Source organism: Tamandua tetradactyla, chromosome 1 (assembly GCF_023851605.1).
Source record: "Tamandua tetradactyla isolate mTamTet1 chromosome 1, mTamTet1.pri, whole genome shotgun sequence".
Taxonomy (NCBI): Eukaryota; Metazoa; Chordata; class Mammalia; order Pilosa; family Myrmecophagidae; genus Tamandua; species Tamandua tetradactyla.
Genome location: NC_135327.1, coordinates 216260925 through 216288436, shown reverse-complemented (window position 1 = coordinate 216288436; position 27512 = coordinate 216260925). Strand labels below are relative to the sequence as shown.

Here is a 27512-nt window from a genome sequence, read left to right as displayed (position 1 = left end):
AGAAACTGGAATATTTATTTACTGCTGGTGGCAATGTTTAATGGTACAGCCACTGTAGAAGACAGCTTGGTGGTTCCTCAGAAAACTAAATAACAAGTTGCCCTATGACCCAGCAATTCCACTGCTTGGTATATACCCAAGAGATCTGAAAATATGAACAGACATTTGCACACTGATTTCATAGCAGCATTATTCACAGTTGCCAAAAGATGGAAACAACCCATGTCCATCAACAGATGAATGGATAAACAAAATATGATACGTACATACTATGGATATTATGCAGCAATAAAAAGGAATGAGGTCATGAAATGTGACAACATGGATGAGCTTTGAGTATATAATGCTGAGTAAATGTCAGACAAAAGGATAGATATTGAATGATTTCACTAATATGAATCCCCTGTAAAATGTAAACTCAGGGTCTTAAAATGTAGGATATATGAGGGCAAGGGATAGGCAGACAGTAGAGAAGAGGGAGTGGTTACCTGATATGTAAAGACTTGTTAATGTGGTTGAACTTAAATGTTTGGGAATGGATAGAGGTGATGGTGTTTTTTTATTGGGATTATGAGTAATAGTGCTGTATTGAAAGTGAATATGATTGAAAGGGGTTGTTTAAAGTCATGTATCTCACCAATTAGCACTACAAATAAGTTCTTGCATGAACTACTTCAAATGCATGACACTTGTACAAAGAGTTAATAATAGAGTAGTATATGTGAAAAAAACACCTACCTATTGCATGCTGTGGACTATATTTAACATGAATACCTTACTAGTACTACACCAATAATTGGAGAGGCTGTGGATCAGAGTTATGGGATGTTTTAGAATTACCACTTTTTGGTGTAGGTGTGTCTATCTGTTACTTTTTCCTTTGGAGCAATGAAAATTGTCTAAAATTGAGAGTGGTAATTGTTACAACTAAGTGAGGATACTGTGAGACACTGAGTGTGAATTATCTCAAAAAACCCCGCAGATTCCCAAAACATAAACAAACAGAAAGATTCAAGTACTAGAGAAGATTTGGAGAGAGAGGTATACCTAAATGTCAGAAGGATAGCAGAATGGGGCAGCTCCTCTGGGGGGTAACGTAGCAGATTCACAGGAAGCTAAATTTAGGGCCGCCATATGATTAGGCAATCCCATTAAAAGGAATATACTCAGAGAACTTAAAGCATGGACTCAAATAGACATTTTCATACTGATGTTGATGGAGGCATTATTCATGATAGCCAATGGATGTAGGTGGCTGAAGGGTACATTGAGTGATGAGCAGAAGGGCAAACTTTAGTGTATACATATGATGAAACAGTATGTGGCTACAGAAAGGAGTGAATTTGTGAGGCATGCAATGAGGTAAATGAAACTAGAGGACATTATGTTGAGCAAAATAAGCCATAAACAAAAGATCAAATATTGTATGGTCTCATTTAGAAAATACTTAAAAGAAAATTAGGGTCTATATTATAAGCTCTTGCAGCAGTCACATTTATTCCTGAGTTTTAAATGTTATTTCTAAATTCTGAGATGCTGTGTTCTTTGTGTGTAACCAGGTTGTTCTCTGGATCAATGGGTACCTCTATGATAGCTAAGACTCAGAGTTAGAGTTGTGCAGCTCTGAAAGGCACATTACTCCATACAGCAACTCTAAAGAAGCTGAAAAAGAGATCAGACTTCAGTTAGAGATATGAATAAAACTAACCTGGTTGGGACTAAAGTAAATCAGAATACAGGGTGAAGGATGCATTGTCTGTGTTTTTTAAAACTTCACCTTCTGTGTGAGACCAAAGGAGGAGATGTTTATTTTTTCCAAAATATAAATTTTCTGTAGAACACAATCAAACTTAACCTGTCTGGCCAGTTCATTTAAACAACCTAAACACATGAAGCCTAAAATATGGAATGAGATCTTGCAATTTTGTATAGCTTAATATAATACCTGATACATTCCAGAGTATGTTGGGCAGATAATAAAAAAACTATTTGCAAAGACCCTTGTCTGACTGGAGAAAAAAATATGAAACTATTAAACCTCACCACCTGGGGAATTCCTGAAACTCTCTCAAGCACTAGGGACTCCCAATTTAATAAGCCAAGCCCTCAGTCTTGAGTCTTGCTCTTATGAAACCTATTTCCGTAATGGGGAAGCTAAGCCTACCTATGATTATGCCTAAGAGTCACTTCCAGAGAATTTCTTTTGTTGCTCTGAGGTGGTCTTTATCTCTCTAAGCCCAACTCTGCAAATAAACTAATTACTCTCCCCCCAACATGAGACATAACTTATAGGAGCGTAAGTTTCCCTGGCAATATGGGACATGACTCCCAGGGATGAGCCTGGCCATGGCATTGTGGGATTGAGAATGCCTTCTTGACCAAAAGGGGAAAAAGAAATGTAACAAAATAAGGCATCAGTGGCTAAGAGATTTCAAATAGAGTCGAGAGGCTATTCTGGAGGTTACTCTTATGCAAGTTTCAGTTAGATATTGCTAATTGCCAGGGTATGCCAAGCCCCAATCAACAGTATTCTTGAAAACCTAAAGAATACTCAGGGCTCTATCCAAGACTCTATAAAAAGTTTCACTCATTAAGTTCATTTTTCAGAACATTAAAACCTCCAGATTGTTCCTATGCCAAATAAGCCCTGAAACCCAGAGTTACCAGTCTCTCCAAGAACATCAACTTCCTGCATCCCTCTATCCCATAATGTAGACACCCCTTTTCAATATGAAGAAGTTAGAATTGCCACAGCCCAAATATCTTTAAAGACTGAGTGATCAAATGAGAGGGAGGAGTTGTAACAGAGAAGATGGAATTTAAGAAATGATTATAACTACTGAATCATTATAATGATATTTCTTCTTGGGTTCTTGTACATTAGAACAGCTAGAAGGAAATTAAATTGTAAGACTTTAACCCATACTGTACTTTGAAATTTGCTCCATAACTACTTGTTAAACTGTACTTTTAAATTTATCACCATTCTGCATACATATTTCACAATAAAAATGTTTAAAAGCAAAACATAAAAAAAAACTATTCCTTTGCCTTTGCCTTTAGTCAATAGAAGCAACTTATGAGCTTCTTGAGAAATGATGTAGCAATTGATCAGATTCTAACAGATGGAACTTTCCAGTAGAACTTTAGGGAAATAAAGTGTGCATCATTTTAGAAAATGGTTTGGAAACCTTCGTAAATAAGGAAACTTGGCTTGTGGGAAAAAAAGTTGTGAAGAATTACAATGCAGCAGGGGGCTCAAATTTATTATCTGCTGCTCCAGAGAATAAATTAGAATCAACGAATAGACATGGGCCTGAGGCACAATGCGAGCAAGGAAGAGAAGAGGTCTGTGAAGAGACAGTGGAACCAGGGGATGGAAAAACCAATGTAGCTACAGAGACTGATTCCAGCTAGATCATCTAGGCAACCCAAAGTCCAGTGTCTGAGAATGTACTAAATTCAGCATGATCCAGGCAATCCTTAGGGCTAAGTATTCCAATTAGTGGGCAGGGCATTATAGCAAGGGATGTTAGGCAGCATTCCAAATTACCGTAACAACTGGTGTGTGAGTGTGTGTGTAATATAACAGGTAGAAGGCATGGAATCAACAATCTACCACCACCTGGGGTTCTAAACAAGGCCCCAGTCATAAAGAGAAGCTGGAAAACTAAACAGAAAGTCCAACTCAGTGGACTTGGGCAGTGGTGTGGAGCAAACTGCTCTATGGTGTGTGATGGAAACACAGGCTCAGGCACAACAGAGGCCCCCAGCAAATGATTGTTTTATTGCTTGCATGGCACAAAGTATCCAAAAGAGCAGGGGAAAAGATCCTACTCTGGCCAGTCCTCTGGGGAAGTAAACTGCTCAGGTAAGGGTCAGTGGTTGACAGCCCCACACGCCTAGCTTTGTCTCAGAGATGAGGAATACCTGCAGTGAATGAGCAAAGTACTTTTATACACTTGGGGAGGGGGCTCTGCCAATGAGCACCCTTTGTGCCCTGGCAAGGAGCTGAGACTGATCAAGACTGACCATCTACTCCAGCTGCTTGTGGTCTCTTACTAAATAGAAACATACCAAACAACTGCATGCAAATAAACACAAATGGAAACACATCAAACACCTATATGCAAACAAACAAGCAAATAATAAAGATGCTAGGACTTAACCTGAGTTTTTCTTCTTTGTGAATTTACATATAGGATGACTTCCTTTGTATCCAGACATGACGCTACATGCTCACTGTTAGCCAAAGTCTTTGAATAGCTTTTATGGCAGGTCATGGATTCATTAGAGTCTTCCTGATTTTCTGCTGTTATGTTTGATCAATGGTTCACATTTGCAGTAAAATGCAGTAGATCTAGAAGTGAAGATTGTGTACAGGAAACAATGAAGTTATAGACTCACACTGAATAAAAGGTTTAAGAACAATCTTCTATCTCGAAATGAGCTAACCAAACATACCTGTGCATAGACATTGGCATATAGACATTGTATATATTTTTTATCTTGTTAATGGTGATTCTTGGACAGCTACTTTCTCTAAATATTTTAAAGAAAAACTCAGAAAACTTTGTTTAATTGACTTTTATACCAAAGTGTAATCTCCTAATTAAAATACAAAATATATGAGATATAAAGAACCCACAAAAAGAAATTTAAGTTAACCCATTTAAATGACTTGTAAAAGGAATTAAGAACAAGCTACAATCAATATGTAATTTCAGTACAGGGTATTGGGTGATTCTCATAAAAATGTGCATACACAACCATTGCAAAACATAGAAAGTTAACAAAGTAAATACTTCCAGGCAGAAAAGATCTTACCGTAAATCTGTGTTCACAGCACACTTTCCTGTGATTTTCATGTGGATTTTCAGACATCATAGTTGGCTACCAGCTGTGTTCAGCTGTGCTCCAGCAGATTCCTCAGCTGGCCAAACACTCGTCCATTTATAAGTCGTCACTGATGGTTTTGATGGTCTAGCAGGGAAAAAAACGAAATAAACATGTCGTCACCTGTCTAGTCCTTCCCTACCTTTAGCCGTGCTTGCCAAAGGATCCCTGATTGGTTGCTTCAAGGATTTCTAGTCTCAGAGCTTTGCTGTCTAATCAGATCCATGGTGCTAAAATTGCACTTAAATTGCTAGGTCAGCCCTGAGCCTGATTTGACTTTTCCAGAGGTAAGCCAGACGTCCTAAAGATGCAACCTCCTAAAGAATGCAAACTGGCTTCCTCCATTTAGACATGGAGACCAAAGCCAGTGTGGAACCAAACAGAATAGTTGGCATGGTTAGATTTTGAACACCTCTCCCTTAATTTGTGTAGTTCATGTCCCAGCAGAGATGGTAACCCCACTCAGGGTCAAACCCAATTTACAATGAAGAGACCATGCACCTTCCTGACTTCTTCCACCAACCTATTTCCTAATGTTCACCAAGTTCTTTTACCAAGGGGTTGGACAGTCTCATCTTTCTTGAGTGTCAAACTTTAGAATCAGTTACATTGAAGTGTACAATCTAAACCAGGTGTCTCAGGTAATTACTTTATGACAATGAAGTAGTTCGAATTTAGTCATTGATTCATTTTTAACAGTCATTTCAATTTAGTCATTGTCTCAATTCATGCTGACCAGCTTTTTCCCCTATTCTACATTAACTTTTCGAATACTGTCAGAGTGCTGTGGCCTCAATGACTGAATTGCATCAAATGTTAGGTACCATATATACTAAACCAGTTTTGTTTCAGCTAAAAGCAGATATTTGCTTCTCATGTCTGTCATTTCTTCCCTAGAAGACATAGCAAGCAAGAAAACAAACAAACAAAAAAACCCACCCAAAATATATTTAAAGAAGTTGAGGCTCTCAGCCTGGGACTGAGTGCTACGCTAGGGGGACTCAGGGGAGCTGTTTGAGACCTAAGTAAGCTGGTTATAAAGGTCAGAGAAAAGTTCTGTCATTGTTCTGTAAAGCAAAATATTGATCGGGTTGTATAGGATAACCTTGCCTAGCTACTAACAATGGAGGAAAAAAACATTAATGAGAAAACAAAAATTTCCTTCTTATTCTTTTCCTCAGGTCAGTTCCTAATTGTTCCTTCCTTTTGCTGATAAATGATACGTTTAAACATTTATACCTCTCTCCTTCAAGGGCATACTTGACAAAGATTTCTGAATATAAGGAATAATCCTAAAACAAGATTTTATTTGGATTAATTACACTACTTCTGTAAATGTGTCCTAGCCTCAAAGTGGGGTGAGCAAGACCACCCACTGAATATAGGGAAACAAATCTTAGAATGTGTACAAATGACTAAATAAAAATTTTCATCTCTTTTACTTCCTATTTTTATTATTTAAAATGCATATATTCATGTGGTAGTAAATGTTTATTACTCCCTAGTGACATTTAATCTAACATTAATTCATGGGCTAAAGATTCAGAGAAATGTAAATGGATCAAACCATCTACTGATGGGTTTCTGACATTCAGGATTGGACATCTATGCAGTAGACATTCAGACCTGTTTAACCAACTGACTATTGCATTTGGATATCTCAAAAGCACGTCAAATGCAATGTGTCTAAAACCAAGCTCATTATCTCCCTTCTCCACTCTGGCCCTCTTCCAGGGATCCCTAGCTCCCTGAATGACTTAGCTGTTCAAACCAAAAATCTTTATTCATCCCTTTCCTCGCTCACCCAAACCCAATCCATTATTGTCATGTCAATTTTATCTACTTTATCCCACTGGAGGTTGCTATCACCAGCACCACACTATTGCCAAACTCATCTCACACTATCCTTCATTAGCCCTCTAGAGTTCATTCTTCACAATAACATTACCTATTTTCTGATAACGTGAAAATGTTTGAGAAATAGTTCACAAATACCAAAGGAAAAAATTTTAACACATTTATACACGCTAAAGCATAATAAAATGAATATATTTGTACCTACCATCCAACTTAAGGAAACATGATCGTCATCAATTATTTCATTTAATACAGATAACCAAATCACTCCCTGCTTAAAATCAACATAATTCAGCCAGACTGGTCTTTTCATTCTTAGGTTGTGATTGCTGCTTCTTACCTCAGTATTTGTTGTTATTTCTCTTAGACTTCTCCCACTTTCATTGCCTTTGCCCTTTTAACTTCTCTTGTGTACTCTTCCTCATAGTACCCAGGATTTTCCTTCATAAGCACTTACCACATTTGGAATGATATATTTATGACTGTATGTTACAAGACTAAAAGCTCCATATGGGTACAACCAGCTTTTTCCCCCCCTTAGTTATTTTTTTTTTAATTAGAGCAGTTGTAGGTTCACAGAAAATTTATGCAGAAAGTACAGAGTTCCCATACACTCCCCTTTCAATCACAGTTATCCCTATTAACATTTTGCATTATCATGGTAACTTTGTTATAATTGATGAAACATTATTATTGTAATTACGCTATTAACTTTAAAGCTCACAGTTTACATGAGGGTATATTCTGTTATACAGTTCTATGGGTGTTTTTGTTTTTTTTTGCATGTGGTAATATATATGCACCCTAAAATTTCCATTCATCCCTTTTCAAATATACAATTCAGTGGTATCAATTACATTCACAAAGTTGTGGTTCCATCACCCCAAACAGAAACTCCAAACCAATTAAACATTAACTCCCACTCCCTTTCCCAACTCAACTCCTAGTAATGTGCATTTTAGTTTCTGACTTCATGAATTTGCATATTCTGCTTATTTAAGTCAAAAAACAGTATCTATCCACTTGTGTATGGCTTATTTCACTCAACATGGTATCTTCAAGGTTTTTTCAGGCCATAACATGCATCAGGACTTCATTCCTTTTTATGGCCAAGTAATATTCCATTGCATGTATATACCACATTTTGTATATCCGTTCATCTGTTGGACACTTGGGTTGTTTCCACCTTTTGACAATTGTGAATAATGCTGTTATGAACATCAGTGTGCAAATATATCTGTTCAAGTCCCTTTGAGTATATAACTAGAAATGGGATTGCCAGGTCAGGTAATTCTATACTTAGCTTTCTGGGGAAACTGATGAGTGCTCCACCTTTGTTCTTCTTTAAGATGGTTTTGGCTATCCAGGGCTGCTTGCCTTTCCAAATGAATTTGATGATTGGCCTTTCCATTTCTGCAGAAAAGTCTGTTGGAATATTTGTTGGAATTGTGATAAATGTTTATATACCTTTGTGTAGAATTGACCCCTTAACAATAATCTTCCAATCCATGAACACAGAAATGTCCTTTTATTTAGATCTTCTTTTTCAGCAATGTTTTGTAACTTCCCACGTGCAAGTCCTTTATGTCTTCGGTTAAATTAATTTCTGGAGTTTGATAGTTTTAGTTGCTATTATAAATGGAGGGATTTTTCCTTGACTCCCCTGCAAATTGTTCATTACTAGTGTATAGAACCACCGCTGATTTTTGCAGTTGATCTTATATTCCACCACTTTGCTGAATTCGTTTATTCTAGTAGCTTTGTTTTGAATATCTCAGGATTCTCTATGTATTGGATTTTTTGCTCCTCATTGCAGCTTATGCTCAGCATAAGACGCTGGCAACCAACAGAATCCGCTGGATGAAGAAAAGTTAAGAGGAATTGCCTGAGTTGTTTTTTTGGGGGGCACGGAAGTGCAGGGGACAGGGAGAATCACTTGGAATTTCCTAGATAGTACAGTCATTGCATATCATTTCTCCCTATCAGTGAATCCCACTTTTTTTTTTTTTAATTTCCAAGTACATTTTAACAAGTAGTTACAGAACAGATTTTAAAGTTTGGTATGGATTACAGTTCCATGAGTAAATGCCACTTTCAATGAATTCTGGCCTATGGGGTTGAATGTCTCATATAAGGATTGCTAATTTAATTGTTTTGGTCTTAGATTTGCTTCATGAACATGGCAATCTTCAACCAAGTCTTACCATATTAAACTTAACACACATTTAGCTGTAGCCTATGTGAAATAACCCTTAGGGCTAATATCCTGAAAATTCACATTTTTACTTAGCATTTGCTCAACCACAATTTTGTCTTAGGAAACAAAAATTAAGAGCTGAATAAAGTATCCACTGCTACTGTATAGCTCAAGTTTTTAAACTAGTAACATGTTTGCTTTAAGCATATATACCGTGGAATAAATTTTCTATAGTTGTACGTACGAAAATAATACATTAAATTCACAAATATCCTTTGTCACGAATTGGCTGTGAGCCAAGTCCCTTAATCATGAATATTTGCAATATCGTAAAATAAGTAATTTAAGAAACTAAAATATGAAATATATTATCATGTGTTAATTAGAAATAGAAATTTCTATTCAGAAGTGAGACAAAATTGCTCTTTATGTATAAAATGAAGTTAACTCTGCCTTAACTATGCTATATTAGGTCTGCAGTTTTGACTGGGATTTAAATTCAGGTTCTGCAATTTATAGCAATGACACCTGAAAAAAAGTTTTTTTGCTTAGTTTCCTCATTTATGAAAGAAAGGAATATTGTCTACCTAACAGGATTATCTGAAGATTAAACAAAATAATATTGTGGAAGCACCTGTCCCATAATTTACACTCAGTAAAGGTTAAATTTAACAGAAATGTTACAGTTTTGTAGCATATACAGGCCATAAGATTCTATAAGGAAAAATAGTTATAAATAAAAGTATAAACACATGTGTCTATTTTTCATTTCTATTAAAGCAAATTATCATAAAATATTGTATAATAAATCAGGAGTAAATCAGCACCTGAAGTATCAATTCAACTATTGGATTTAAAGGGAAAGGATAAATTTTTCACAAAGGCAGCATATTGTCTGGCTGAAAAACATATCACTGACTCATACCTGGCAATTACCTCATTACTGATTTTTTTAAAACTTGAGAATTTTGTTCACATTATTTTTGTTTTCAAGGATAAAATACAGAAAACCCTTTCCTCTCCTTCCTCCTCCTTTTCCTTTCACTCACAAGCACTGGGGTTACCTATTAGGACCTGCCAGGTTATTATTACCTGAACTGTTTACTGTGAACTCTCAATGATGATTTCAATTTCCTAATCCAACTTACAAAATTGCAACTTTTCCCTTAATTTTCCTTAGAGAAAGGTGTGTCCTAAAGTTAATTCTAAACATTACTCCTTTTCCTGGAGGGAGATTATGTTAAATGTTTATATCTTTTTTTCTTCTTTATTTATAAGCATTTCCTATGTTTCCTTTCAGGTAAAATGGGGAAAAGAGGTGAAGAAAACTCTTTTGTTAGTCATTTCTACTACCTCAGCACAAGTATTTTGTCCATTTTTAACATAACACATTTTTCTTGACAATTAGATACTAGGAGTTAACATTCATAAATCTTTAAGAAAAATAGGAATCAATTTGGAAAATATTACTAACATGTTATCTAAACAAGGGTTTGTTTTTGACAATTGAACAATAACCGCTTATATGGTTTATCATTATTTTCTCTCTAGGAAGAAAGGAAAACTGAGAGAACTACAGTAAAAGTTACCATATACTCAGTAGATTTTTAAAACTTACAAGATGTGAGTTAGAAAAAGAGCAACAAACCAAATGTAAAAGCCATTTTTGCAACAATAAGGGAAACTCAATATGGAATCATAGGTTAGAAGATTTTATGTAATTATTTATTTGTTAAGTGTGATAACATAATTGTTGTTAAATGTTTTGATTTTTATTTTTTAAAAGCATTTTCTGTTACAGATAAAAAAGTGAAATAATTTGTCTGGAATATGCTGTAAGATATTCCAGCTAAAAAAAAAGCACAGGGCGGGCCACAGTGGCTCAGCAGCAGAGTTCTTGCCTGCCATGCCAGAGACCCAGGTTCAATTTCTGGTGCCTGCCCATGCAAAAAAAAAAAAAAAAAAAAGGCACAAGCACGTGTGTGTGTGATGGGGCAAATATATAACAAATATGACAACACATCATAGTATTCTAATACTGTTATCAACATATATAATAAAGAAAATAATAGAATTTTATGTCTCTATGTAAGTGGCATCTAGTGTAATACACTATTTTGACAGAAAAAAATAAAAGGTATACTAAGACCTATGACAAGTGAAATCGAGTCTGGTTTCTAAGTGTTAAAGACAGAAGGTATAAAGGTTGTAAGGATAATAGGGAGGGAGGGAATATGGAAGAAAAATATTTATCAGAGGGTCTCCTACAATTCATGGAAAGGTAAAAAGGAAAGACAAAGTAATAATTCTACATTAGAACTAACGTATTAAACAACTTTTGGGAAGATGCTCTTCCCCTGCCAGGTTTGCGGTCACTATGTATCCTCCTACTTTGTTTCTGTGGTATGGCACATCACCAGAAATGCTTGATGGAATTAAATCCTCAATATTCAAAACGGCCATGGCCAATATAGTTCTAATCCATAAAAATAAAGCATTCTTTATGCCGAATGTATTTCTTATGCATTTAAGAACAATAATCTACACACAAGATTTAAGTAGGAGTACAAGTGAATTAAGCCATTCAGAGAAAGATGCAACTACAGCTGCATTAGCTGCCTTGATGACCCATACACACTATATTATTTCATGGCCAACCTGACACTCCATCCGCATAAAAAAAAGGCGTTCTATTTCTTTATTTTTTTTTATTTGACAAGCAGCAATATCATGTTTGTCGTTTTAATGTAGATACAATTATTAGGTTATCTGTCATATTACAATATTTAGGTTTTTTAATTTTGTCCTTTAAGATACATTAAAAAAAAACATAAAACACATCAACTGCAAACATGAGGGGGAGAAAAAGCATGGTACCCAACCAAATTTCCACATTTCAGCAATACTTCACTCATTCTTTTAATAAAGTTTTCAGAAATGTCATAATGACATGAGCTTAAAATTATCCAGAGGCATTTTCTTTGATGCTCATGACGTGGCACTGGTGATGTTGTAAACAGCAGAAAAACAGGGGCTGCCAAATAACCAAATTATGGAGGCACAGGCCTGCTTTTTCCCACAGGAACACACCAAATGGTGATGGCAATGATCTTCTTACACCCACACTTGGAGGACAGCAACATCACGCTACGTAACTGTATTCATCTGCTGACGATTGGCTGCGTTCGATGTACTGTTTGTCTATCAGAACTTCAATACACTTCTTAATCATGCTGATACTTGGATTAAACCTGGCTCTTGACTGACTAATCACCTGTGTAAGACAGAAATGGATGTCAATTACTAGTCAAATTACAAGTACTCAGCCATAAATAATTACTTTTAATCAATCAGCTATAAAATGCCTCAAATTTACTGAGGTTTCAACAAATAGATCTAATCCATACAGGGAAGAGATGTTCAAAATAACATATAATTATACCAAGTTGAACAAGACTATCCTAGATGGGTGAGCATGATAGATTAAATGAGTACCATAAACAATGTTAAATTTTTAAAACTGAGCAGGGCAGTACACAGGTGAAGAGGGAACAGTTATATCTATCGATTCTGATAGGATGGCCAAAAATAGGATTTTTTATGCCAAGTATCTAAAAAGTTTAACATTTAGGTTGAGAAGGAATTAAAATCAGAATATGGATATAGCAAAATCTAATAACATTAATACTTAATTAAATAAAACTATAAACTAATTAATCTAAACTGTCATATAACCCCCCTGAGCCTCCAGTGAACCTCTACTCAGGTTTCAGCTCAAGGTTCAAGAAAGCTTCCCCTAATACTCCCGGAGTCAGGTCTTTGGAATACGTTCTCCCAGTACTGCATGCCTTTCTTTCAGTGCATGTTACTGTAACTTTATATTTATTGGCATATAATTTTAATAATCTATTTCTTCCCCCATTAGACTGTAAATTCTGCATTATATCCCCAGTGATGAGCATAGCACCCTATTTATAGAATGAATATTTTATATGGTCCACTTTGCTCAATACCTGTAGAGAAGATTCAATAAACTGGTAAGTTTTTAGAGCGCTAAACTGAAGTCAAAGAAAATCAGAATTTAATAATGACATTTGAAGTACTGCTCTCATTAAGTAATGAAGCATTTCTTTATGCTATTTGGAGAGCATATTTCTATCGTCATTTAAGAAGAAACAGACCTAATCCATACATTGATAATGTACTCTAGCCCAAGAAGTCTTGTGGATATTTTCCCCCATTTACCTCTTGAATAAGTGCATTATGCCGAAGTACTTTTCGTGCTTTCATGATACGAACTATAGCAGCTTGAAGGTACATTTTCCGGTCCTCATCTACAGCACTTCTAGTCTGCTCCATTTCCTATTTTACAGGGAAAAAAAAAAATAACAAATGAGAAATTAGTCACTGAACTTGTTTCAAATTAATTTTTATCAGTGATTTCAAATTAATCTCCAATAAATACTGAACATCAAATTATACAGTTATGTGCCCATCTCACATAATCATTGCCAAGCATCTACAGTGTGTCAGTTATACATAATTTCTAGAGTTAGAGTCGGAAAGTTATTAGGAAAAAAACTATTGTAGAGTGTATAGAGAATGTATGTAGGCAATAAAGCAGGATCAAAGTGGCATAGAGCATTTATTTTCAGGGCTGCTGTTCTATCAGTGATTACAGATCTGATACCACAATGCTTTTAGACGGACTCTACCAGGTGCAGTATTTGGCTACAAGTGCACACCGGATCAGGCTTCAAGGAGAAGAGTTGTGAAGGGTTCTATTTGGCTCAAGTAGAGAAGCCATGAAGAATGGGCCAGAAAGGGCCTTTTTCCATTGAGCTCAAGGAAACAGAAGAAACAAAGCACAGAAGGAGGCAATGCCTCATTGATGGGGGATCTCATAACAACTTTGAAAAGGTAAAATACAATTCATTCTTTGTAAGTTATTTTTCACTAGCCTAGAAAAAAAATGAGATCATCGATGATTTTAGGGTTCTAATTTAATGGCAACGAATTAATGTTTGTCACCCTATGAGGCAGTAACTTCCCAGGAGAAGGCATAACATCTTATAAACCTTGAGTCCAAGGACAGGGTGGCATACAGGAGGCAATCAGGAATTAAGTCTATCCCAGAACAAAGCAATAATCATTGCTAATTTCAAAGACTCACAGTGATATGCACTACTCAAACTGTGGCACATATGTGAGCCTGAAATGTAGTGTGTCCTGGCCCCACTCCAGACTTGATAAATCAGAATCTGCATTTTAACAAGATCCCCAGGTGATTTACCTGCACATTAAAATTCAAAAAGCATTTTTCCACATGGCAACTTTTCTTTGAAAGAAATAAGTGTAAAACTTTTCTTATTTTACAAATGAAAAACATGAGTTTATATTATCTCTCAAGATTAGAATTTTTTGGAAAGAATGCAAAGAAAACTACACATTTTAATGCAGCTTAAGATCAAATGTGACTAAACTATAACACCTTTATCATTAGATACCTGTTACTACTTTTTAGAAAACTAAAACACTGGCAGATATTTTTGTTTTTTGCATGGTTAGTAAATAAATGCAAAGAAGAAATCAGAAGAGAGATATCATATTAATTTTGGAGTGCAAAGCTTTGCAGTATCTTAATGTTATCACTTGCAAAATCTAACACTAAAATATTCCCAAAAGAAAGGACACTTGCCTGTGGTGTGTCTTTCTGCATTGATGTTGTAATTTTAAATTTTGTTCTTTTACTGCTGAAGTTCATATTTAATGAAAATGAAGATTCTGCATCAATGTCTTCCTAAATTAAAAAATTTCATAGCTTTATAAAATATGAAATCATTAAATAAGAGTTTGCTGCAAATAATATGCAAGGAAACAAAATAATAAATAAGCAAAGAAAAACCTAAGCTCATAATTTTTACATTATAAAAATTAAGAGAAAAATAATTATTTTTTGTTAAATCAACAAGCAAAAAACAATCCTATATTTGTTAGAATTTATTCAGTTAAAATTTTAGGAATAAGTTATTTTCTGGCCCAACGATAATGTATACTATGTTTGGATAAAACAAAGAGTCAAGCTCATCAGCTTAAACAAACAGAATTTAACATTTTAATTTTCATGAAATACCAAGGCTCACAGCTTTTCCATCACCTCCATTTTGAAAAACTGAACAACCAAATAATTTTTTAAATGCTGCAATAACAAAACACCAATTATAAATAACCTGACTATAGAAGCAAGTTGTTTTTCCAGTGGTACACAAGCATCCTTTCTCCTTGACCCTGGGGTGATTCTCACAAGGTTTACCCTTCAATCCATGTTTTATTCACTCTGTGAGGAGAAGCAAGTGGCCTTTTCTCAGGTGAAAGTTGTTAAGCCAATTTTTAGAATTACAACTTTTCTATCAGTCTTAAGAAAGCCACTCATATAAGACAGTGGAACTTCTCTGTCAGCAGGATCAAGAAGCACTTGGCAGATAGACAACCAAATACTTTATATGCAAACAAGCAATCTAAATCAAATTTACTTTGTAATAAATTTGGGCAGCAAAATTAACATATCTTAAATAAAAATAAAAACTTTTTAAACACTAAGGGAATATATAATTTAATACTGTGTTAATATGGTGTTAAGATTCTAAAGTCATAAAAAAAGTCACCATAATCTTACAGATGAAAGCAAAATGAACTGATGAGAGAAATCAACTGTAGGTTATTAACTTCACCAAAATAAAAATGAAACATCTCTATTACAAGATTTTTTCTTATTTATTCATCTCTGCTTTTTAATATCATTTAAACATCTAGGATTTGTCATAACAAAAAAGGATTATAAAGAAGAAAAAAGGAATATACTATTGGTTTGTCATGACAAATATTAAAAATATATTGTGGTTAATTGAGTCCTGAAATTAAAGGACTTGAGAGCACTTGGGATAGAATTATATACATTTTAAATATGCATACAAATAGATAAAATTAATATTTTTAGAAAACAGACACAACAGATTTCTAAATCTGTTTATTAAATCAATAGATTGTCATTTACAGTTATAGAACTATATAATTTAAAAACACATGGAAAAAACTCATGAAGATTTATGATAGGTTAGTTTAAAACTGTCAAATAAAGGGCAAATACCACAAAGGCACAGCACTAACATCACATTTTCTATGATTCTTCAAGTTCATAGCTATTAAGAGCTTGCAGTAGAGTAATGTAGCTGATTTAAGTGCTTTCCAAGTGCAAAGGACATTATCAACTCTAACCTTACTTTCAAAACTGAACATTTCACAAAAAAGCTTTAATGTTTGGAAAGCTTAAATTCCTTGGAATATTATCACATACCTTTTCTGAATCATGGTTAATCATTTTTACATCAAGTAATGATTTGATTGTTTTTGTCAGTTCCTTTTCATTCATTTGGGTGCTGTCTTGAAGCTCTTTATAGCTGACAGTTTCACTGTTGTTAAAGGCAAGAAGAACTGCCATCTGGTATGTAGTGACCATGGCTACATAAGGTTTGCCCAAATAGTTCATTTTTACTTCACCTATAATTAAAACAAGAACTATGACAATAAACTGACCATTCAAATAAACACTTTAAAATCACTTGAGTAATTAGTTATTTCAAATATTTTCTACTGAAAAGAGGGCACAAGGACTTATTAAATTATTATAAAGTCATTTCTACTAACAATGTACTTGTTTTGTAATTTGGGGTTTGGGGGAAAGATTATTAGTTTTGAGCATGTGTATAGATCAGTAGGCTTAAACAAGGTCTTTAAATGTTGCTAGGAGGGCTAAGAACTAGGGAAAAAAGAAAAAGAGGTGGAGAGAGGAGAGAATGATAGCTGACTATCAGCAACTACTTCACGTTCTGTCTCTATATGGTTTATCCCCAGGTATGGTTCAAGCATATTAGGAAACCTACAAAGCATACTGGAAATGCTTCTCTTGTAGCAGTTCTGTCTAAATTAAAATTCAGCTAAATATTAACAATGATATTTTGTCTCATAAATAATATTTTCCTTCCCAGTAATTTTCTAATGGAAAAAGGAACGGAAGGAGAGACAAATAGGCAGATTCATTATTTTGTTGAAATGGGTGATTGATAAAAATATCCTGAACTCTAAAGTGCCCTGTAAGTTACAGTTCTGCAACATCCTGGGGACACAACATGATATTAACATATATACTCTGTAGTCTCCAAGTGATCAATTTTTAAAAATAAATGATGCAATTCAGAAAACTGCTTCCTAAAACATAAGGATGTAGTATAGTGATTATAACAAAACATATACACACAAACACACTTTGCAGTATCTGACTATTTAAACCTGCATGAGAGCTGATTTTAATTCAAGAGCACATCATTTTTATCTGAACGTACCTCAGAGATGCGTTTTTCCTGTTAGTCATAATTAGTAACTCTGATCAAGAATTGTGCTTCTTTTATTTATTGTGTAATAAAAGATTTAAAAGGATATGTTAATTTTCCATCTTAGTACTCACAGATCCACATACTAAGTTCCATAATTGCTACTATCAATTATGTTTTGTTTTATTTCATATTAACCAGTAGATAATCTGATATGCAGAAATATTTTTCAAAATTATTTGGATAGGGAAAAACTCCTCATTTCTGAAATTTTATAAAAGGAGAATTAATATATTAAAATTGAAATATGAGATTCACACAAAGGGCTTCTGTATAGAATTGTCATTACGAGACTACTAACAATTAGTATAAAAAGTACTTTAAGGGTTTTCACCAACATTGAAGTTTGAGAAATATGGTAAGGAACAAATATCACAAAATTTGTATCATATCATTTGCACAAATGACTGTTAAATCATATGTCAGAAACAGCCAGAAATAAATCATCAAGTACCTAGATGACTAAGTGGGACCATCAGCCAGGCTATTTTGACCTAATGAACCTGGCCCTAATGCTATAATAAGTGCCACGGGTTTGGATATTGGATGAGTTTGGATATTGGTTGAGTGAGTCTTCAGCCACACTAAATAATCTTTCACCACTGCCAGAACCCAAAGAGCATTTAAAGACAAAGCAAGTACGGGCCAAAGTACCACTTACTTATGATTAAGTTCATTTTGTAACCTTTAAAAACAGGAAAAATAGTTAATTTTTAATTATCTTTTTCTTGCTATTTTTCAATAAATTACCAGAACTCAGGGGTACATGGTTCACTTTCCACTTTTCTCAGTATCACTCTTTTTGTACTTAGTTCAATGGGGAATTTTATAAAAGGAGAATTTTTTCCTTTTATAAAGGGGAAAGTCATGAAGGAATATGTGGGTAGGGAAAGAAACCCCAAATTTAGTCAATCCATTTAATTTACTACCATATAAACAGAAAAGGAAAATGACAGAGTAATTTAAACTGAGAAGAGGTTGCAAATTCTAAAGAACACCACACTAGAATAAAAAGCATCCTGAAGCATATGTAATTTTTAAAATAAGCCAAACATGATTCAACTGGCATATACACAAACAGGAAATAAAGAGTCGGCAGAATGAGTTTAATTAACCTAAGTCACTCCCTCATTACGTGTCCGCTCCCTAATCTCTTAAGGAAAGAGAGAAGAATGTCAGCTAATAAATGTTAAAGGAATGATGGAATATCACCATTTTGCAACCAGTAATGAAATAACTGATTCTAGCAATAATCATCAATGGCTGCTATAACTGCTAGGAGAAGTTGTTTGTAGAATGGGGTATAACTATGTAATCAAAATTATTACCCCTAGGATCACCTGCTAATTGAAAAGGGGAGAGAGTGCCTTTACAATGGAGACATCTGGTGGCCACCACTTTAATCAAGTGACCAAACTTAGCTATCTCTAATAATGGGACAATCTGACATTGTCAGCCTCCTGATACAATGCAATATGAAATACAAAGGACAACTTAAGAAGCATGTTTGCCAACAGTATTTTATCTGAATATAATCAAACTTTTAGACCCATTTTCCACTTTACAGGAAGTACAAGGAATAAAGAAAAACAACAAAAGCATGTAACAAGTATATAATGTGATAAATCCAGAACATTCTAAAAAATAGCTGGCCTGGGCTTTTTGAAAAAGTATGCCTGACTGCAAAACACAGGTGATGAGTCTTCAAGTAAAAACTATAGACTATAGTTGGTAGTATAATCACAATAATGTTCATTCATCAACTGCAACAAAACTACCACACTAGTACAAAGGGTCAGTGATGGTGCTGATGGTGGGAGCTAGAATGGGAATGCTGTATTTTCTGCATGATTATCTCTAACCCTACAATGTCTCTAAAAACAACAACAAAAAATTATACAGAGGAATTGTGGGAAGATGGCAGAGGAAGAAGCTCCAGGAATCAGCCCCTCTACCAGAACACCTTTTGAACAGGCAGGAACTATATGAATCAACTATTTCAAATCTCTGGAGTCCAGGAGAAAATTGTGCCTTATCCAGGGAAAAGCCGGGGAAGAGGTTGGTAAACTGCAGTAAATACCAGTAAACTGCTCTCTCTGCACAGTGGTTACCACTGCACATCATCCACTGTTGCAGCAGTAGCAGTGGGTCCGGACCTTGGTATAGCTTGCTGGTGCCAGAGAGGGACATAAAAACCTAGATCCCCAAGATAAGGGGAAAGTGCAGTCCAATCAAGGATCATGGCTTTTGATTACCAAATGAGATGGAAAAGACTGACTTGGGAAACTCCTCTCTTAGATAAAATGGACAAATTCCTAGACTGACACAAATTACCTACACTGATTCAAAAACACAGAAATTCTCAACAAACCAATTACTAGTAAAAACATTGATCAGTCATCACATACCTCCCAACAAAGAAAAGTCAAGAAGCAGACAGCCTTATAGGGGAATTTTGCCAAACATTCCAAAAATAATTAACACCAATCCTGTTCAAACTCTTCCGAAAATTTTAAGAGAAGGAAACACTTGCTAACTCATTCTACAAGGCCAACATCACCCTCATACCAAAGCTAGATAAAGATAAAAGAAAATTACAGACCAGTATCTCTTTTGAATACAGATGCATAGATCTTCAACAAAATACCAGCAAACTGAATCCAACAGCACATTAAAAGAATTATACACAAATAGGATTTATTTACAAATCAAATAGGATTTATTCCAAGTATGAAAAAGAACTTAACATAAGAAAATCAATTAATATAATACAACACATTAAGAAAATAAAGGGAAAAAACCACATGCAAAAAAGGCATATGACAAAATCTAGCACCCAGAGTGATGTCATCAACATAGTGACATAAGACATCCCCTAGAAACGTTTCCTGTCAGAATTAACAAATGCAAGGACAAATCCCACTTACTTGGAACTCCTGAGGATGATAAAGACTGGAGAAAGACTCCATAAACATCAAAAGAAAAGGAATCTCCACGATCAGGTAAGACATTTCCATCCCAGACTTGCCAGTCCAGACCACTCCCTCTCACTCAGTCCCTGAGCAGCTTGGGAGCTGCACAGAGGCAGCACAGTCTGGGTCCTTCCTACAGCAGATGCAGACTACAGAGCCACTCACAGAAGTGGGTTTGAACCTCACACACATCCAGGCACAGGGACCCAAGTCTGCAGAGACCCAGGGCACAACAAAAGTGGCTGAGGAATGCCACTTACAAAAGAGCCCCAGGGGAGGGTGGAGGAAAGAGATAACACAGTAGAAACGTTGGCTAGAGGTGCACAATCTAGGCTCTGTTTGCTGGCCCACCTAAATGCAAAGCAGAGCTTTCTAGATTGACCCATGCTTCTGGAATATCCCAGGTCCCTGGGACAGAATACCTTAACAGCCAAGAAACCAGAGGCAGAAATGTCTCCCAGAGAAAAACTACAGGGGGTGAGGGAGAAAACTGAATGCTCTAAGACAAGACAGGTTCCAGAACTAAAAATTCTAAGGAAAAGGTGCACTGAATAAGGGAGAGAGAACTTACAGACACTGAGGAGAAATTTTGCACAAAAACAAACAGAATAGATCAAGATTCCTGGAAAAGAACAGAGGAAAGAGAGCTTTCTCCTGGAGGTTACACAACTGCATAAAAAGCATAATCTTATAAATTGTACCACATATCCAGGGCAAGAATCAGATGAAGAAGAGTTGGGAAAATCTGACACAGTTAAATATGAGTTATTCTAAAGGTCCAGAATAAGTTGGACCAAGTTCAAAGAAGAGTCTTAACACAAAGCTGATCGACAATAAAACCCTAGACAAGAGAGAGAAAGTGGCCTTCATTCAGAGTTAACTCATCCAAATAACGAGATGCTCAGACATCAGTAAAAAACTATGATCATACGAAGAAACAGATATGATTTTGTTGCAATGAGGACCACAAAATCTAAGAAGATATGGCTTAGTCAGAGGAATAAATTAAAACTTCAGAGGAAGCACAGAATTTCGAACCAATCAAAGAAGTTCAAGCAAATCTCCTAAATCAATTCATGAAGATGAAGGAAATATGGAAATACAACTAAAGGATATTAAGAAGACAATGTGTGAGCATTAAGAAGAATTTGAAAATTTCAAAAGCAAAATAATGGAGATTAAAAATATGCTAGAGGCATACAACAGAAGGTTTGAACAGGCAGAAGAAATGATCAGTGAACCAGAAGACAGGACAGTAGAAATCATATAGTCAAAACAACAGAGAAAATAACAAATTGAGCAGTGTCTCAGGGATCTGAGTGACAGCACGAAATGTGCAAACATATGTATCATGGGTGACCAAAAGGAGAAGGCAAAGGAGCAGAAAGAATATTTGAGGAAATAATGGACAAACTTACCCCAATTGTTATGAAAGACATAAATATACATGTCCAAGAAATACAACAGACCCCATACAGAATAAATGGTGCAGCCACTGTGGAAGACAGTTCACACCCACTACTCTGAAACACATACTAATCAGAATATCAAATCTCAAAGACAAAGAGAGCATTTTGAAAGCAGCTAGAGAAAAGCAATTCATTGCATACCAGGGATCCACAACAAGATCAAGTATCAACTTCTCATCAGAAACCCTAGAGGCAGGACAGCAGTAGTATGATATATTTAAGGTATTGAAAAAGAAAAACTGCCAGCCCAAAATTCTTTATCTGTCAAAACTAAAAAATGAGGGAGAACTTAAAAATATTTATAAATAAAAAGAAACAAAGAGTTTGTCAACAAAACATCTGCCCTATAAAAATTACTAAAGAAAGTTCTGCAGGTTGGAAAGGAAAAACAGGAGAGTGAGGCTTGGAGTAGTGTGACGAAATGAAGATCTTCAGTAAAGGTAATTAAAACAGTAAATGCAAAAGCATACTTAAAGCAAGATATTTGGTACAAAATTTATATTTTGACTAGTGCATCTCCTACTATAACTCATATGGACAGTTCAATTGAACACCATAAATACATGGACTCTTGAGTAGGGCATTTATAGGTTTGTCCAGAGTGATTCCCCGATAAATCCCAGAGTGATTTGAACAGTGAATAAAAAAATATTTGCCAAATTCCCTTAGGGGAATGGTGAGAAAAGGGGAAAATTCAACTTCCCCATTTGGAGAATCCCTGATATTCTCGCAAGCAATGAGGACAACAAAATCAACAGGCCAAACCCTCAATCTTGGGGTTTGTTCATATGAAACTTATTTCTGCAAAGAATAGGCTAAGCATACTTAAAATTAGGCCTAAGAGTCACCCCCAGAGAACCTCTTTTGCTGCTCAGATGTGGCCTATCTCTCAGCCAACACGGCAAGCAAACTCACTGCCCTCTCCCTCTCTATGTGGGATATGACTCCCAGGGGTGTAAACCTCCCTGGCAACATGGGACAAAAATTATAGAATCAACTGGGACTCAGCATCAAGGGATTGAGAAAACCTTCTCGACTGAAAGGGAGAAAAAAGAAATGAGACAAAATAAAGCATCGGTGGTCGACAGATTTCAAACATAGTCAAGAGTTTATTCTTATGCATTATATATAGATACCCCCTTTTTAGTTTAAGGCGTATTAGAAAGACTAGAGGGAAGTGTCTGAAACTGTAGAGTTGTGTTCCAATAGCCGTGTTTCTTTAAGATGACTGTATAATGATAAACAGCTTCGCAAAGTGACTGTGTGATTGTGAAAACCTTGTTCTGATGCTCCTTTTATCTAAGTATGGACAGATGAATAAAAAATATGGATTAAAAATAAATAAATATTGGGGGAACAAATGTTAAAATAAATTGGGTAGCGGGAAATACTACTGGTCAATGACAGGGTGGGGTAAAGGGTATGGTATGTATGAGTTTTTTTCCTTTTTATTTCTTTTTGTGTGGTGATTTAAATGTTCTGAGAAATGATCATGGTGATGAATATACAACAATGTGATGATATTGTGAGCCACTGATTGCACACCAGTATGGAATGTTCATACATTAAGAATATTCGTGTTATGTATGGTGATTGATTTTATTAATAATAATTGAAAAAGAAAAAAGCCAATAGTACTGTGACCTCAATATACAACTCTACTCTTTAATTCCTATAAGAGTCAGAATATAACTGAACAAGGAAAAGTCATATATCCTTGTAATGGACACACAAAATATAAAGAGGTAATGCGGAGGGGGGTAAAACACAACATAAAGAGGGGAAACAGAAGGATATGGGAGCAGAGAAAAATAAAAAACTCCTGTGCCTCCAGGACTTCCTCATGAAAGTAAAACAACAATCTACACAATAGGAGGAAATAGCTGGGAACCACATAATTGATAAGGGTTTAATATCCAGATTTTTATTTAAAGAAATCCTCAACTCAACAACAAGAACACAAGTAACACAATGTTTCTCCAAAGATGTTTCTCCAAAGAAGATATACAAATGGCCAATAAGCACAGGAAAATACGTTCAATATCATTAGCCATTTAGGGAAATGCAATTCAAAACCACAATGAGAGGCTGTTTTGTACCCACTAGAATTTCTAATATTAAAATTTAGCCAATTACAAGTATTAGCAAGGATGTAGAGAAATAGGAACATTCCTTTGCTGGTGGGAATGTAAACTGGTGCAGCCATTGCGGAAGACAGTTTAGCTATTCCTCAGAAAGTACAGAATTACCATATGACTCTGCAATCTTAACCCTCAGCAACTGACTGAGATTCTTTCAAGTATTTTTGCTCTGACAAAAATAAAACTTTTCATCTAGACAGTGTAAAAGTTTTCAGGTTCTGTATTTGTATCTCTTCATCAAGTTTTTTTTTCTTTCCTCCAATAATTCTATCCAAAGTCCTACTCATAAATCCAGGGGAATTTCAGACTTTCTCTCACTAAGTGTCTGTCTCATTTAATATGGGAGACTCCTTACTTAAAGTTCTTACCTCACTGGTAATAAATTCTCAAGATGCTTTTTTGCCTATCTTGGCTAAGTCCTATTCATCCCTGAAAACCAAGTTCAGGTAACTATCCAGAAGCATTCCCTTGCCAATACCACCTGCCACCACATTCCATGTGATAACATAAGATCCTGGGGCTTGCCTCTCAATCTCAACATTCAAAACTCTGAACTATAATTTATTTACTTGCCTGTCCACATATTAGACGTGAGCTTTTGAGGGCTGAAGCTCTGTATTTTACCTCTGTATATCTGGCATTCTAAAATACTGGGAACACAGGGGATATAAATTTTACTAAGAAACAGATATGCAAAAAGGCCCAGAGAAGTTAAGTAATTTGCTCAAGGTTACACAACTAGTAAGAGATGAGCTAATACCCTGGGCTCTGATTCTAAATCCTTCTCCAAATACCACTATATACCCTACCTCCAACTGTCTGGCTTATAATACATAAAAATCAAACTGTGTCTTGGGTTTTCAATAACCTGGGTAATGTGAAAAGGGACTAGGGAAAAATAATTTTGATAGTATGTATTAAGTACAAGTGATGAGGATTCTCAAGACACAGAATACTGAGTGATTAGTCAAGGATCAGAGCCAATGTTTTAAAGAGGTCTGTAAGCTTTATGCCAACTGTGGGCACTCCTGAATAAGTGTCTTATATATGGAGGGTATCTGAAAACCATTTGTTAAATGAATATTTAGATTAAGTATATATTCAAACTCTACCCAAAAGGCTTTTTCAGACTGCCTCTGGGATCAAAACAAGAAATGAATGTACAGAGTTAACATCTCTTTTCCAAAGGAATACATTATTTGACTTAAACACATACATACACAACTAAAACAAGACAAAACAAACAATAGTTTCAAAAATTTGTTTACTGTGTACCAGCTTGGGACAAAATATAGTTCAGAAACGGGAAAAAAGTTATCTTTCCTATTTAGGTATTACTGTTGGCAATTTTCAATCCAAATTCCAATGTGAAAATTTTGTACTGCCTCTTTCTTTCTGTGCATATATACAGCTAGCTGCTGTATACTAAGAATAAGGACTTCATAAAATTAGTTTAGGAGGCAGATCATTACTGATAAAATGAGAAAAACCAAAACAGTTTAAATTAACAAAGATAGACATTCAAGGGAAATAGAACAAACAGAATTCAATTACATTAAAATATATTAGCATTCTTAGGGTATTATATATATATAAAGGTTCCATGCACTTTGGTAACTTTCCAGAAACCTATAACCTCCAGATGGGTCCCAGATCAGACAAGTCCTGAAATGCAGAAGGGCCAACCTCTCTAGAACATCAACTAGTTTCATCCCTCTACCCCTTATTATCAACAGCTCCTTCTAACATGAAAAAGTTAGAATCCCAAATACCCTTAAAGAGTGGGAGAAAGATCAAACATGATGGTGGAGTTATACAGAGAAGGTTGGTTTAACAAATGAGAATGAGTGTTGGATTATACTGATATTTCTTTTAGCCTCCAGCATCTTAGAGCAGCTAGAAATAAAAGCCTAAATTGTGGAACTATAACATGCCCTCCCCCCCTCCAAAATATATATATAAGCATTCTTAGAAAACATACTGTCTATAAGAATGGTCCAACAATATTTTTTATTAAAATAAATTGCATTTATTACAATAGAGTAGAAAACATTCACAAAATAGGTAAAATAAAAGTTCACCTATTAAGTAACCACTTATAAAGGATATCAATAAACATCTGTTTACTTCACACAATATCAAACAATTTAAAGCACCCAGTTTTCTCAATAAAGGAAAGCTTATACAAACAATACAATTATGTAAATATAAAATGCATAGTAACAGAGTAACATAATGAGCTACCATATTCCAAGAAGTCAAATAAGTGGCAAGTATTACTGTTACTTGGATGAACTCTCTCTTCGGTGACAGGATAGAATTTCCTAATAAAGATTATGGCAACTGGTTGGATTTTAATTTCTCTGTAACATTCCTAAGAGATATTAATATATTTACCCTTTTCTTCTCGTGCAAAGGGAAGGTTAATTCAATGCACTTTTCAAACCACAGCTTTAGCCCTAGTGAAGAAAATTTGGGTGTTTGATTTAGCTAATTTTGGGCAACTACACACAATCTACAGTCATCAGGTACAGTTTCAATCCTACTGTCAATAAGTAGACTCATCCCATTGTTCCAGAAAGAAGCAAAGAAAATGCTAGATTTAATTTAAGTTATTTCTAAAGCTGGAAGCTACTGGAAATTACTAGGCCTATTTGGGGAAAAACATTTATGATTTCAGTTCACTATAGTACAACATAAAAATCAAATAAGTAAGTCTCTTGATAGTGTTCATGAAATATCTAAGGATATCTGGCATACTTAGAACATGTTACTAATAGTATTTGACTCATCAGGCTTCAGTTTTTACATAAATTTTCTAATAGCTATAAAAAGTACAGTGCAAGAGAAACGTAATAAACCATACTAAATTTGGAAAATTTTCTTAATAAGCAGTAATATTATAAGCAACATAATTATAAAATACTATTACAATTAAGGGCCACATTTGAATTTCATTATTAGTTTTAAAAGAATCAAGAAAGGTGATGGAGTGAAAAGGTTAAAAACTATAATTAGGTTATAAGAAATCTCTTTCTATATTATTAAAATCAAGTAAATTTCATTAAATCAAATACAATTGAATGTATTTTACCTGTACAAAGATAATGTAACCATGTAAGTTTCCTTCCACTGAAATGCTGGCTGTAAAATAATTCGAACTGTAAAGAAAAAAAAAAATTATTTCTAGCTACTACAATTTGCTTAGCTATCATCATGCTTGCAAAAGTGAAAAAGTGTTCATGTTAGAAAGGACATTATAACATCAGGAAGATGTTTTTGTTTTCCAGATAAGAAAGTACATCTATCTGTACAGGCTCTGACCAAGATCATACAAATATTAACCCAACTATTTTCACTGAGAACTTTGTCCGAGGTTCTCTACACTAAATCACAGAACTGTAAATTTGACTTTTCACATAAATTCAGAAATGAAATAGTTAGTGATTCATTATCAGTTTTGGATTATATTAATTTAGACTTTAGAGATATTAATTACTGACCAAAAACACCACCACAGAGATTTCAATATG

At 34.9% G+C, this 27512-nt stretch overlaps 1 protein-coding gene across 11 annotated transcripts in view; it reads right to left on the bottom strand.

The window, feature by feature from the left end:
* Positions 1–11633: 11633 nt before the first annotated feature.
* The window catches only part of CUL2 (cullin 2), a 167674-nt gene continuing 151795 nt past the window's right edge, over positions 11634–27512 (bottom strand). For 8 of the 11 annotated variants that reach the window (XM_077151922.1, XM_077151926.1, XM_077151928.1 and 5 more), the window contains 5 exons: positions 27074–27140; positions 16305–16507; positions 14649–14750; positions 13196–13312; positions 11634–12224 (listed from right to left, as the gene is read on the bottom strand). In XM_077151922.1, coding sequence (XP_077008037.1) covers positions 12093–12224; positions 13196–13312; positions 14649–14750; positions 16305–16507; positions 27074–27140 — 621 coding nt within the window. In that variant the 3' untranslated portion in view covers positions 11634–12092. Of the gene's footprint in view, positions 12225–13195; positions 13313–14648; positions 14751–14958; positions 15288–16304; positions 16508–22403; positions 26439–27073; positions 27141–27512 lie in introns of those variants that run through there. The other 3 variants (XR_013171992.1, XM_077151932.1, XM_077151933.1) reach the window with 3 other exon arrangements.